The following is a 15,254-nucleotide window of genomic DNA, read 5'->3' on the forward strand; positions in this document are numbered from 1 at the left end:
AACATAATGTGCAAAAATGAAATAAATAAATTTATTGTTTAATGAGCATAAAGCATTACCACATACCTTGTTTTGTTACTGTGTACTGACCTAGGTAGCCATTGAAGTTTCTGTGATTAAGTTATTTAATAAAGGCCAATGCTTTGCTTGAAAATTCTTGCTTCTGTTAGCATGACACCTTTGTAAAATTTTTATTTTCATAAAATACACAAATGTAAGAAATGCCTAGAAAGTGTGTGCAGGAGCTGCCCTTGCACAGTGTTCACTCTGGACAAAAAAGTAGCTTCGCCTGCAATGTGATGATCACGGACTTTGCATTTACTGCTGCTGTTCACCCCCGTGGGTGAATGGATTGTGGCCTGGGGGCTTCTAGAACTTGAAGCAGGCTGTAATTTGTCTGTTGCCCAGCCTGTATCATTTCTGAACTATTTACTGCCCATGACTTTTCAGTCTTTGCCTCTTCCTGTAGAAATGTAGGAATCATTTCCTCATTCTTTTTTAACATCAGTTTGATTCTTTGAAATTTCTGCTTTCAGGGAAAAGTCAGATGTTGGATTCCTTCATATTTGCCTTAGGATTTCTGGTGACAGAAGAGAGTGTAAATCATTTGATCCAGCAGGAGGTGAGTTGCAGACAGCGCTGATAGCAGTTGCCCTGGACCCCGTGGGAAAGCTTGTGCCCAGGCCTCTGTTTTGTTTCTTCGTCTTGAAAATCTTCCCCAACTCCCAACAGGCATTGAGGACCTTGAACCGCATTCTGCAGGCTGTACCTCGGGAAGAGAGAAGACAACTCATCATGTCAGAAGGCCCGTGTCGTCTTATGTACGTGACCTTGACCTGATTAGGTGGTGATATAAGGGCAAAATCTCTCGGGATTGCACCACCTCAATCTTTTTTCTCCTCGGGTGTTTGGGGTTTTGTTGTTGTTGTTTTTTCCATCAGATTTGTGAGGTGAAATGCTCTCTCAGGCTATAGACTATTTTTTGTTGTGAATATGAACTGTATTAGTGACTCATGGGAGAATGTTAGGAGTATAGACAGTGGGGCGAGACCTCAGGCTTCAAATCCTGGTTTGGCCACTTAAGCTGGTTGCTCCTCTAGAGCACAGTCTTAACTCACCACACCTCAGTCTGCCCGCCTGTAAAATGGAGCCACCTTTAATACCTGATCAATAGAGTTATCGTAAGGTTGAATCAGGCAATTCATTGAAAGTGATAGCACATTACCTGGTAGAGAGCAAATGCTCAAAGGTTACCAGCTATTAGCTGTACCAATACAGCATGTATTGCTTTTCAAGCGATGGATGTGGGGGGTTTTGGTGACCCACTCACAATTACATAGTTCATGGGACATTGAAATTTGGAGGTAAGGTTGTGACGTGTGACCATGGGAAGAGCAACACCGGCACCCTGTTTTGAAACTTGAAGCTAAACCTGTGACTGTGGGCACACTGACCACCAGCCAGCATTGGTGACATCGTTGGGGCACACCATCATTTGCGTGATGTGCAGCCATGACTAGCAAGAGGCAGGGTGATCCAGTTTATCAGAGTGTAGACCCGAAAGAGGTGATTGGTGAGCAAGGAACTCATCATGTTTGTCCATCTAACTGGTCTTTGCAGGATGCAGTGTTCTCCCTGAATTTTTCCTGCAAAGTATTCACTGAATACATTAGTTTAATCATTACCCTTAGTGGTGTACTTAGATCTGGAGAGACGCCGACCTGATGTTTTCTCCTAAGTTTTCAAACTAATGCAATGGTCCTGCCTTACTGTTTGAGTGTTCTAGTCTGGAATGTTCTGCACTTCAGGTTAAATGTAAAATCTGCAAACATAAAATTAAGTAGAACTCTCAGTGGTGCTGTTCTCAGGCTATTTAATTGTGGCAAATCAATCCATTTATTATGAGAAACGAACTACTACACGATTTCTTAACTCTCATGTTAAAAAACAGATTTCAGACATTAAAAAAAGAGATTAACGTCACACTTGTTAGTATTTAACTGAAATTCTGAAGTGAATATGCAATATGGGAGTTTGTGTTAGTTATAATAATGTGATAAATTTAAGTTACAGATGTAATGGGATTAAGTGACCAGTTTTTAAAATCAGTTCCAAAAGCTTATTGGAAAGACCTACAGCACCTACTGTATCATTTTTTCCAGGTGTCAAACTATGTTTAAAAAAAAAAAGGAACGGCTATGCATCCTCACAGGCTGGTGAGGTGATTGTAAAATTCCAGGATCCTAGCATTTGATGACTCCTCAGAGATCATCAAATTAAATTCACTTTACAGAAAGAGAAATAGAACCTCAGGATGATTGGTAGCTCTAGCTTCTTTTTAAAAAGTATATGTAAGTCATTAATATAGAAACTTGAGAATTTGTGCATAAAAATGTATTTGTGACATTGAGGAAATTTTGATGAGTTTTAAATACTTTCAAAAATATGCATCTTGGTTTAAAATTTTAATGCCAATATAGTAGAGTTTTACTTACTTATGTTCATCTCAGTAAAATGAAATTTATCTAAATGTTTCAGGAAAGACCTTGCAAGGACAATCTTGACTGTGGGTGGTAAGAAGTATTTAGAATTTTAAATATTAGAATGCTAAACATTGGACAGTGGGGGTTTGATGAGCATCTTGTAATTATGGTCAACTTGAAAATAGAAGCTAGAATTTAATATTTAATTTATGATGAAAGAGTTAAGCATGCTGAAACTGTAAAGAATAATTAATGACTATCCCTTCACTCACCCGTGAACTTCGTCAAATTTGATCACTTTTCCATATTTGCTTCAAATCCTTTTTTAAATCAATCAGAGTTACAGGTAAAGCCGCTGTGTCCAGATCCCCATCCCATTCCCCTGTCCGTTTGTAGAGGTGATCCTTGGACTTGGATTCATTTTTCGTTTTCAAGAGTATTTTATACCCTTATTCTATGTATTCACAAGCAGCATGCGTTATTGTTCTGCAAATTTAAGTTTGCCCATCCAGCTGCATTGTGCATTTTACCTTTAAAATTGTTTGAAATCTAAATACATTGATATGTGTAGTTTTGTTTATCTGCTGTGAAATACTACAGTTTATCTTAGGATTGCTTTTATAGTAGAAGCGTTTAAGGCTGGATAAAGCTGCTTTTTAAAAAATTGAGGCATGGTTGATGTATAATATAAGTTACAGGTGTACCATAGTGATTCACAATTTTTAAAGGTTGTACTCAATTTATAATTATTATAAAATATTTGCTGTATTCTCCATGTTGTATAAAATAATATATCCTTGTAGCTTATTTTATACCTAATACTTTGTACCTTTTAGTCCTCTACTCCTATCTTGCCCCTCCCCCCTCTGGTAACAACTAGTTTGTTCTCTGTATCTGTGAATCTTGGATAAAGTTGCTTTTGATGAATGTTTTAATATATATCTAAAATATAAAATGCAGAAATATCCCTTATTTTTTAAAAATTTGTTGTACACTGACCTATCATTTGGATTTTTTCCTACTCTTTCTTAGAGATGAATTTGAACAATTATAATTGCTCCAGGATATGTCTTGCTGCTTATAACTATAAGACACAATGCCAGTCTTCTAACATGGAACTTCTTGGAGCAAATGCTAATCTGTGGAACTCATTTTTTTCTTTTGTTTTGTGCCCAGAATTATCCATGTCTGCCGTGTTTTTAATCTCTAGATTATGACCAGCAGGTGTCTCTTAGTGAAGCGTTGTGTAGACTGACCACGAAAAACTCAAGGAAAGACTTTGTCCATCAGTGGTTTGAAGATGATACCATAGCTGAGGCTTTCAAAGAAATTAAGGATCGAGAATTTGAGACGGTGAGATTCTTGGGCATGAAAATTCCATTTATCAATATTTATGAAGCATTCTCTCAGCACTCGTGGGGCTCAGGGGAGGGTTTTTTCCTTAAATATGATTACGTTGCCATTCTTAAACTTCCCATTTCCCACGTATGTGAAATAACTTGAGGATAATAGAAACAGAATATTTGTGGACCAGATACCAGCATACAGTTAGGACATCTTTAAAGGAAACTGAGCCCGGAGGCAGAACTGTGTGAATGTGATGGATTCCGTCAGAGACAATGCCATGGAGCGGGAAGTGATTTTCAACAAAACTTGAAGGGTGGGGAGAGTCGGAGGAGAAAAGAATGTGCATTTCAGCCTTGCAGAGAGCAGCTGGGGTGATGACAGGGGGCTGAAGCTGGCATGGGTGCTCTGGTGGCAGAGGGGTGTTATGGGGTGCTTCTGTTGTGACCCTCCAGCCCCCACAGTTTGGTGGAGCAGTAATTTTCGGTGTCTTCCCTGCAACCCAGGCTCCCTGTGGTTGTGTCCTCAAGTAGCACAGATGTAGTTTATGGCTTTCCAGTATACTCACCTTTCTTCTAAAATAGCTGAAATGTTTTCCCTCTCCTTTAAAAAAGTTCTTAAAATGAGGGTGACTCCGTAGGAAAAGGTAAAATTCTTAGTGACAGTGCTCAACATGTTGAACAAAGTCTTTCTGGTCAAAACTGCTGAGCACTTGGGATTTCATTCAACCCAAACCTTCAAATATAGTATCAAATATATTAAATTTGACTTTGAGCCTGTTGCCAGATCTGCGGTAGTTGTTTAGCCAGGATGCAGTTTGATATAAATGGGAAGACCAGGAGTTGGGTTTGGGTACCACCTGATGTGATGTATACATTTTGGCAAAATACTTGACTTTTGCTTTTTGTTTTTAATTTTTAATTGAAATATAGTTGATGTACAATGTTATATGTTATAGGTGTGCAGTATAGTGATTCACAGTTTTTAAAGGTTATACTCCATTTATAGTTATTATAAAATACTGGCTATATTCTCTGTGTTGTACAATATGTCCTTGGAGCTGATAACTGACTCATGAAGCCTGAGTGTTCTCATCTGTAAAATGGGAATGAAACCAACTTCAGAATTGTGAGGATTAAATGAGAGAAACTAAAGTTGCCTGGGATGTTGTAGACACTCCCATGTTAGTTTCCTTCCTCTTCTGTGTCATTCTCTCATCTGCAGGGACACTGGGGGGACATGGGACAAAAGTAATTATCCTCTAGAGCCATCAGCTTCTTAGCACAACTGCTTTTAGATGAAAGCTCACATTAATGTCCATTGGGTGCTGAAACTAGACATGAAATGTGGGGACTGTTTGACTACAACAGACAGTCCTTGCTGACAAAAGCTTGGATCAGTATCTCTTTGGTTTTAGAGTTTTAGGGGTAAGTTTGCCTCCCAAGTAGCTGTTGGTTAGGAGAACTCTAAACATACTCTTTATTCTTAGAACCTATAGTGGGAGAAAGATTCCAGGAAGGAGCTGGATAGAGAACTCCTGATAAGGAAAGTCTACAGTGGATAAATACACCAGGATAAACCCCAAATTGATAAGTTTTATGGGTTTGTGGTTGGCTTGTGCTGGGGAGATGGTAGGGAGATGGATGCCCATAGGTTAGTCAAATAATTACAAGCTGGGTCATCAGTAGGAGATATTTGGCTTGCTTCCTCTTCTAACCCAGTGAAACATAATTGCACGTAAAACTTTTGGAGACCTACACATTCCTTAGCTGCAAATCCCATGGCTGGGGGTTCAGAACATGAGTCTGGAGCCTCTCTTTGTGACACAAAGTATCGTTTTAATTATCATAGTTAATAAGGAATCCTTGTGAAGCCTCAGCGATGTCACTGGATCCTGGAAATGTAGTAGCAAACACGGGCCTCTACATGCTGAAAAGGGTAGTATTTAAATTAAACATCTTGACTTTTTTTTTTTAACAAAAATGTTTGCATTATTTACTTTAAGGATTGTAGACGATTTCTCAATCACCTAAATGACAGACTTGGTGACCAAAGAAGGTAAGATGTTTCCTCTGAGCTTTACTTTATTGACTAGTTCTATTCTGAAAAGTCAATATTTAAAAAAAAAAAAAAAGTCTAGGATTCATTTTAGGAGAGAATGTAGGACACAGAATTTACAGAGCATTACTGAGTTATCCGTTGAGTAGAAACCTCAGAAGATTAGACACGTTCTCCCTAGTGATTCATTCATGTGTGTTTAAAAATGATTTCTATCAGTCTTTAACATATTTATTTCTGATTTGAAACAGTTGTAATGTATCCTTCAGGGAGATTTTATGAAGAACGATTCTTATAGGTCTGAGGTTACTAGGAAAGATATGTGATGGATGGTTAAGTCCTTGATGAGAAAATATTGGCCAGATTCACTCCTTTCATCAGGACTCTTGCCAAGCAGCTGGGTTGAGGTATATATAGTACCAGCAAACCTGGGTTGTAAACTGCCAGATGGAGATTTGAATTCTGCCCATGGTAGATCTCCATTTACGAGTTTGAGAGCCCCTTCCATACTTTGTATAAAGGGACGTAATGGCATACCTAGTTATACATGCTTGTTTGCAGAACATCTGTAGGTCGTGTGTGTGGTCCATCCATGTTTTATTTTGGTAGTTAATTGTGAGGTGTTTTGCAGGGTCTATTCGTTTCCATGCATTGCTGCTTTTGCTGACGAGCATGAGGTATGTTTGTCTCTCTTTCAGGGGCTGTGAGGGTGGGTGGTGTATAGTGAAACCCACAGGTAGGTTTACATCAGGCCAAACTGCTCTCGTTACACAGAAGGACTTTTTTTAAAAAGGAAACTTGCTTCTCCTCTCAGGCCTCAACTCTGAAGCTTATTATTTAAGAGCCCTACTGTTACTACTAGATAAAGGGATTTTATGGTTTAACCTGCATCCGTGAGGTCAGTTACGGGAGCCTTGCCTTATTTGATCCTTTTGATGGGTAACATTTTTCACGCCTGGATGGGAGGGAGCAGGGCAAGTCCATTGCTTCTTTCCACCCAGTAATGCTTCATACTCTATCCCCAGCAGTTGGGGCCGCTCTCCTTTCTCTAAATCATTCTGTCTTGTACTTTATGGTCCAAAATTGGACAGTCTCTTTTCCCCCCATTCTTTGGTTTCTAGAGGAACAAGGTCCTTCACGTAAAAGTGCCCCAACCTGCAGCATCTCAATTTTTTCAGGTAAATTTTTCAAAGGTCCCTGGACCTGGACTCTACTGAGGTTTCCTGGGTCGTGTCTCCAGAATGTCCTAGTTAACCATTTCTTTGTTTGGGGTTGAGAGCCCGCTTCTTGGCCTCTGTGAGCTGAGCTGTTAGCGCGTGACTACATTATACATTTTCTCTCTCTAGAACCGATTTGGTAGCCTGATTCCTGTATCTCAAGTCTGTTTTTCCTTCCGGTTATCTGAGGATCCCAATCTCTGCTTGCCGCTGCTTTTTAGGACTTCTAAATTTCCATCAGCTTCATTCCTTACACTGGCTTCCTGTGACGTAGACGTGTTAAAACCTTTGTTCACCTCAGTAGCTGTTAAAAAGTAGGCATGTATGATGGAACAATGGCCAAGAAATGCTATTTTTGGGGAAAGCAAGTGGGAGAATAGTTAAGTCTAGTGTTTGTCCCACTGTGGAGGAATAAAAGCCTTGTATATATTTCTTGAGTCTGTCTACCACACATCTGGGAAGAAGCAAAGGCATTCTTAATAGTTCCCATGGAAAGGTGCCCATGGGAAGTTGAGGGGTGGAGGAGATATTTACTCTTTTCATAAGCATTTTATTGTTTGAATCTTTCTCTTTTTTTCTTTCCATCTTTCCTTCTTTCTTTGAGGGCATATGTTTATTTTATATTACAGTCATTTCTTGGTACCCATGGGGGACCAGTTCTGGGACCCCTCGTGGATATCAAACTCTGCAGATACTCAAGTCTCTTATATAAAATGGCTTAGTATTTGCATATAATGTACACACATCCTTCCACATACTTTAAATTATCTCTAGATTATAATTCTTCACACAGTATAAATGCTATGCAAATAGCTGTAAATTTTACATACAATGTAAATGCTATGTAAATAATTGCCAGTGTGTGGCAAAGTCAAGGTTTGCTTTTTAGAGCTTTCTGGAATTCTTTTTTCTGACTATTTTCAATCCACATGTGGTTGAATCCCCGGATTTGGAACCCATGGATACAGAGGGCTTATTGTAATCAATTAAAATGAAAGTAATTTGAAATCTTTATGTCTTAGCCTTATTCTAACAGATAGTAAGTTAGATGGCAAATCATCACTTATATTTGATCATCGTATATCCTTTGCTAGAAGTTTCTATGCATACGCAATGTGGAATGTTACTGCTTTAACATAGAACTGTTTTCTCTGATTCATACCAGAAAAAAAAAAGTTACCTGATACGTTTAAACATCTGTTAAAGTGCTAAGTATAGTAGGGTTTTTCCAGAAATTGGCTAGTTATATAAAATTGAAACCTTCCTCCTCTTTTGCATAAACGAGTAAGGCAATAAAGGGAGGCACTGTAATCTTAAAGTAAGTAGGGTTGTTCTAGGAAAAGCAGCTCTGTGTTTAATGGAATCATTTTCATTTGACCCTTTCACATGCTATTAATGCTGAAATTATATCTTACAGATGAGAAAACCTGCAGATGAAAAATTAGAGAAATTTTGGATTGATTTCAACCTAGGAACTCAGAGTGTAACTTTTTATATAAACAATCCTGAGGTAATCATGTTCGATTCCTGTTTAGATCTCAGCGCTTAGAGAGTGTTCATATCCAAGCATGGGCTCATGAATTTCACTTATTTTTTCCAAGAGTGCTCTGTGGGATGCAGTAAGACTTTTGAAGGAAGCAGTGATTAATTTCAGCGTAATAGGTAAGATGTTAAGTCTAAACTACCCCACATTTAGTCCTGAGTACTGTTTCTGCTTACAGCTACAGTATATGTTTAGTTAATCCCAGAGAGAACTTTGCCTGCACTTGAGGTAGAGGGAGGTGGTGAGTGTAGTGGAGGGAGGGCTGTGCCCAGGGCAAAGATGGGTGACTCCTCCACTCTGTAACTTTAGGCTTCAGTTACTTGCCTGGTTTGCTCATTGTAAAAATGGTTATAGTTCCTCAACAAATTGAAAGTAGAATCACCATATGATCTGGCAATTTCACTTCTGGATATATATCCAGAAGAGTTGAAAGCAGGACTTGAAGAGATTTGCACACCAGTGTTCATTGCAGCCTATTCACAAGAGTTAAGAGGTGGAAGCGACCCAAGTGTCCATTGACGGATGAATGGATAAACGAAATGTGATCTATACCTACAGTGGACTATTATTTAGCTTTAAAAAGAAAGGACATTCTGACACACACATGCTACAACATAGATGAATCTTGAGGACATCGTGCTAAGTGGAAAAAGCTAGTCATAAAAAGACAAATACTGTATGATTCCACTTGATTGAGGTATCTGAAGTAGTCAGATTGATAGAGACAGAAAGTAGAATGCTGATTACCAGGGGTTGTGGGGAAGGGGAAATGGGGAGTTGTTTAATGGGTACAGAATTTCAGATTTGCAAGATGAAAAAGTTCTGCAGATCTGTTGCACACCAATGTGAATAGAGTGCTGAACTCTACACTGGATATTTACCTTGTTAACCATTTTTATGTTTTGTACCATAATTTTTAAAAATGGTTATAGTACCTGCCCTCTGTTTCCCACATACTTACAATGGTAATGGATGAGTTATGTAGGTATGTGCAACCTGTATTTAAATATCAGCCCTCTGACCCCCTCTTCATAAATCTCCGTCACTCACCTTTCTGCTCTGCCTGGTAGATAGAGCTGAGGGGCGTGGAATCAGGAGTGATCCTTTTCTGGGTAGGTAGAAGTAAGTTGTTGGTCCAGTTCAGCCATTCAGATATAATCACACTTGACCAGGATTCCTGAATTGGGTCTCCAAAACATAAAGGGATGTTTTGAAAGTAACTCAGCATACATAATATTTTTAAAGTAATTGGGTTTACTAATGAATTAAAACTAAATACTGTTTAATATTTAATTATATGGATTTTATACTTCACTTCTTTTCACAAGGGATTTAGGGTAGCTTGCATATTTATACCAAAATAATAGAAATGGAAAATTGGAACCACAGATAAGAATAAAAATGTCTGTCATGAAGGCTGATCTAAATTGGCCACCATGGGGATTCAGATTTGGTGCTTAGCTTTCTGAAAGCCAGGGTGAAAAGTGAAACGTAATGAAGAACGTGACTCTCATCATACGAGTCCTGGAAAGAACAAACCCACCCTTCCTAGCCTTGAATTCTGACGGTTCTCCCATGGGATTACTTAGGATAAGGGAATCCTTCCTTGGCCCTGAGTGTTCCTTGCTGGAATTTCTTGTGTACGTAAGTTAACTTCAGTGTTTTGTTAAAGGGTATTTTTTTAATTAATCTTTTATTGGCATATAGTTGCTTTACAATGTTGTGTTAGCTTCTGTTGCACAGCAAAGTGAATTAGCCGTACGTATGCATACAAAGGATAATTTTTGAAAAGGTAAAATCATGGCCCTCATACATATATACATGTGGGTTAAAGATTTCATCAATTAATGAGGAAATTAGTAGACGTAATAACCAGGAGAATACCAAGAATCACACAAGTATAAGCAATGCTGAAATTAGTTTACAAACAGATGTAAGACTAGACAGTTGCATTCCACAGACACAATTTGAATTTCTTTGAACAAGAATCACTTGCATTATTATTTTTAATTTCTCCTATTAAATATTAGAAAAAGAGGGAAATTGGGGCTAGATTAGGCAGTAAAGGAAGTGGCAGAGAGGAGGAAAGCCTTTCACCGTGAAGCTCTGGGAGAAGGAAGGGATGTTGAAGACTGCCCGCACTTCGGATGATACTTGCAGGTCTCAGGCTGACACCTGTACTTCAGACCAACTGGGTACCAATCCGAGGTTCCCACACATTCCTCCTTGGGTTTGATAATTTGCTATAATGGTTCACAGAACTCAGGGAAACCCGCATTTACATTTACTAGTTTATTATAAAGGATATAATAAAAGATACAGATGAACAGGCAGGTGAAGAGATAGCCAGGGCAAGATCCAGCAGGGTCCCAAGTGCAGGGGTTTCTGTTTTTGAGGAGCTGGGGTGCATCACCCTTTGAAATGTTTGTGTTCACCAACCTGGAAGCTCTCTGAACCCTGTAGTTTGGGGATTTTTATGGAAGCTTTATCATGTAGGCATAATCAAATATTAACTCAATCTTTGGTCCTTCTCCTCTCCCCCGAAGGTTGGGGAGTTGGAAGTTCCAACCCTCTAACCACACCTTGGTCTTTCTGGTGACTAGTCGGCATCCTGACGTTGTCTAGGGTCCTCTAGCCCCTAGTCACCTCATTATCTCACAAAACACTCATCACTCCAAGGATTCCACGGGCCTTAGAAGCTCAGGTGTCAGGAACCAGGGTCAAAGACCAAATGTTAGAACAAAAGATGCTCCTAACACCCCATCACTTAAAATGGGCTTTAGGAGCTCTGTATCAGGAATCAAGGCCAAGATCAAATATATATTTCTTGCGGAGTCAGACAGGAAGAAGCAGAAGCCAGCAGTTGTAGTCACAGATTTGGAAAGATGATATATGTTGAGCTGGAGGTGTCTCCTATCTGTAGTGAAGGAAAGGGGTTTATAAACATCTCACTGGAAATGTAAATTAAATACAATCATAAGTATGAATTAAGAGTAACAATTTATATAGTCATTTCCTGTTACTATTCACTTAAGATATGCAAAACATCATTGGTGTTTACTCTGAAGTCAATATTTTATAAAGACTTCCATGGATTTTCTGATTGTGGTACCCCTAACATTACTTTGCATACTTTAAGTTTCTGAACCCCGAACTTCGTTGCTGAGGTGGTTTGCAGTAACCAGCTTGTCAAAGTTAATATTCTACACTTCATAAATATGTCACGTTTCAGGGAGACTCTAAAATTCATAAAGTGCCTCACAGTAGCTGAAGGAAATAGGTGTGACTTTTTAGTTTTATAGCCGAGGAACCTGAGGCTTGTGTAGCAAGCAGTGGGTACAAGACTTGCCTTTTGCAGGCAGAGCGCATTCTGCTAAGGGGTTGGCAGTGTTTTAGGAGCCTGTTGAGGGCAGCCTTTGGGCTGTTTCTTCTTGCCCTTGTGCCTTTGCGTTGAGCCCCACAGCCCAACTAGCTATTTACTTTTTCAGACATTGTTTATAATTACTTTTGGCGCAGGGTTTTAGAGACGTTCCCTGCAGTAAGATCAGCATTTGGGGGATTGTTGAACTTTACTAGAGGCCAGCACTGTCCTGTGGAAATATGATCTGAACCATATATTTAGTTAAAAACTTTCTAGTATCCTCATTAAAAAGTTTTTTTTTCAAGTGGATTAATTTTAGTAATATATATTTCACCCAATATGTCCAAAATATTAACATTTTAACATGTAATCAGTATGAACAATTAATGAGATATCTTACCTTTTTTAGTACTATGTCTTCACAAACTAGTGTGTATTTTATGCTTATAATGCAGCCCATGTTGTACCAGCCACATTTCAAGGACAGCTAGACCCAGGTGTGTCTCTTTTTCCCTCTTTCCACTCTCATCGATTTGTGACCCTGAGGTTTGCCTGCTCTTCCATGGGTTTTACTCCTTTCGCCCCTGCTGCTTCCAACACAGCTTGTACTTAGTGGCTTCTTCTTGGGCTTGCTATGAATTGTCTAAACTCTCCTCTCTTCTAAAACCCATTACTGTTTGTCAGTAAAGGGCTGATGTCCTGGTAGGAGGCCCTCAAGGAGACTGTTGTCTGAGAATTAGGCCTCTTTCGAGAATATTTCCATTTCTTTAAGTGGAATCTGTTGAGATGAGTGTGGATTATTCCAGTTTGTATATCTGGAACAGTGGGTTTTATTTTGATTTTAGAAATGAGTGGGATCTAAGGGAGAAAGAATAAGAATGAAGGTTGTGGTTACTGTATTAAGAAGTAAAATACCTGTTACAGATGATAGCTTTGTATTCACAAATGTTCTTTAAAAAATGGAGCGAACTTTAGAAGGCAAAACTCTCTCAATTGCTATGCTGCTAAGTTACTTCTATTTCTGCAAGATTAACTACTTAGACATATTGTGTGTGTGTGTGTGTATAAAAATACACGTGCATCTAATAAAAATAAATTCAGAGTAACTTTATTAAAATAATTTCAACTTCTCATTACAGAAGAATCTGGACAGTGAACAAATATCTGTGCCTTTATTTTAAATTTTAAAATTTAAAACAATAACCTTTCAGTATGTGGATCTATATTGGTTTATTTTTTGCTAGAAACTGAGATGAAGATGCTCAAAATTTACCTGAAGAAGCCTGTTAATATCAGAAACAAAGAAGTGACGAAAATAGAAATCCATTTTGAATCGCAGTTCAACATATCACAAGCCTCCATTAAAGCTTTAGGAGAAGACACAGAGGTGCCATGTTTAATGCTTAATTATCTGAGTCTGTTTTAGTGTGTTTCATGTCTCTTACATTTCCATGTTGGGGTTTTGAAAACTGAGATATAATTGACGTAAAACGTTGTGTTAGTTTCCGGTGTAAATCATAATGAGTCCATTTTTGTACATATTGTGCGATAATTGCCACAACGAGACTGCTTGACAGCCATCGACATTGTTAGAGGTTTTTTTTTTTCTTCTGAGAACTTTTACTCTTTTAGCAGCTTTCAGATATGCAATGTGGTAGTATTAACTATAGACACCATGCTGTATACACTGCATCCCCACGACATAGTCATTCTAAAGCAGGAAGTTTGTACCTTTCGACCCCCTCCACCCATTTCATCCTCAACACCCGCCTCTGAAACCAGTCTGCTCCCTGTATCTATGAGCTTGGTTTTGTTTTGTTGTTGTTTTTAAGATCCTACCCATAAGTGAGATTATACAGTGTTGTCTTTCTGTGACTTATTTCACTTTTCATAATGCCCTCGAGGTCCATCCATATGGTTGTAAATGGCAGGATTTGCTTCTTTTTTATGGCTAAATAGTGTCCTGTTTTAAATGTGAATCCTGCTAAATGTTTGTCAGTTGTGTTTATATTTCAAAGAACCAGCTCTTCGTTTCATTGATCTTTTCTGTTTTTTTAATTCTCTATTTTATTTCCATTATGTTCTTTGTTATTCTCTTCCTTCTACTAACTTTGGGTTCATTTATTTTTCTTTTCTAGTTCCTTGAGGTGTAAAGTTATGTTGTTTGAGATCTTTTTTTTTTTTTTAATGTGGGCTTTTATCACTATGAACGTCCCTCTTAGAACTGCGTTTGCTGCATCTCATAAGTTTTGGTATGTTGTATTTCCATTTTCATTTGCCAAAAGCTATTTTTTATCTCTTTTTTTGATTATTTCATTGACCCATTGATTTTTCTGAAGTGTGTTATGTAATCTCCACTTTTTATTTGTGAATTTTCCAGTTTTCTTCTTGTAATTGATTTCTAGTTTCACACCATTGTGGTTGGTAAAGATGCTCGATATGATTTTAGTCTTCTTAAATGTATTAAGACTTTGTGGCCTGTTTTATATGATCTATCCTGCATTCCATGTGTTTTTGAGAAGAATGTGTATTCTTTTGCTTTGGGGTAGAATGTTATGCATATTTCAAGTCCATCTGATCTAATGTCATTTAGATTAGATGGACTGATATCTCCCTACTGATTTTCCATCTAAGTGATGTATCCATTGATGTAAGTGGGGTATTAAAGTCCCTTACTGTTATTGTATTGCTGTCTACTTCTCTTTAGGTCTGTTACTGTTAAATTTTTAAAAGAATTGCTGCTTTTAAAAATCATGTGGCTTTTGGTTTGCATTTCAGGTGATGCCTGACCGGACAAAAACTTCCTCCGACCTTTTTGGTGAGTTTGAGAAAGAAGACACTGAGATTCCCAGCAGCCACGAAAAAGAGACGGGTATGTTGGGAAATAACAAAATTTCTTACCTGGGTCCCCTATAGAAGCAGTGATAAAATATTACTTGAAAGAGATCACGGAAAACCTGTGGTCATAAGAGTAAGTAATGTGTTGTTATACCTTTAGAGAAAGAAAAGTTGCTAATTCAACCTTATTTCCTCCCCCTGATACAGTCTCTCTTGGGGTCAACTGGAAATGACAAAGGAGAAATAATAACGGGGTAGCAGGAGGCAAGTGATGGGGGTGTGGAGGGCCCTGTCTCGCCACAAAGCTGGCCCTGCACAGATTACATGAATCTTATGAGTTAGACCCAAAAGCGGTTTTCCAAGGGGCTGGCAGATTTTTGATGTGTTTGAGGCAGGTCCTAATTCCCAGC

At 38.4% G+C, this 15,254-nt stretch overlaps 1 protein-coding gene across 4 annotated transcripts in view; it reads left to right on the plus strand.

Moving 5' to 3' along the window:
* The window catches only part of SYCP2L (synaptonemal complex protein 2 like), a 52,521-nt gene that overhangs the window by 5,096 nt on the left and 32,171 nt on the right, over positions 1-15,254 (plus strand). For 3 of the 4 annotated variants that reach the window (XR_009048022.1, XR_009048023.1, XM_057699161.1), the window contains exons 3-12: positions 537-622; positions 733-821; positions 2,539-2,573; positions 3,694-3,836; positions 5,833-5,885; positions 6,517-6,562; positions 8,520-8,612; positions 8,704-8,764; positions 13,251-13,393; positions 14,785-14,878. Coding sequence is in view for 2 of the 4 variants with exons in the window: in XM_057699161.1 (XP_057555144.1) it covers positions 537-622; positions 733-821; positions 2,539-2,573; positions 3,694-3,836; positions 5,833-5,885; positions 6,517-6,562; positions 8,520-8,612; positions 8,704-8,764; positions 13,251-13,393; positions 14,785-14,878 (843 nt within the window). In the remaining 2 variants the exon portion in view is untranslated. Of the gene's footprint in view, positions 1-536; positions 623-732; positions 822-2,538; positions 2,574-3,693; positions 3,837-5,832; positions 5,886-6,516; positions 6,563-8,519; positions 8,613-8,703; positions 8,765-12,461; positions 12,504-13,250; positions 13,394-14,784; positions 14,879-15,254 lie in introns of all 4 variants that reach the window. The other variant, XM_057699164.1, reaches the window with a different exon arrangement.

This window comes from Hippopotamus amphibius, chromosome 11 (genome assembly GCF_030028045.1).
Source record: "Hippopotamus amphibius kiboko isolate mHipAmp2 chromosome 11, mHipAmp2.hap2, whole genome shotgun sequence".
Classification (NCBI taxonomy): Eukaryota; Metazoa; Chordata; class Mammalia; order Artiodactyla; family Hippopotamidae; genus Hippopotamus; species Hippopotamus amphibius.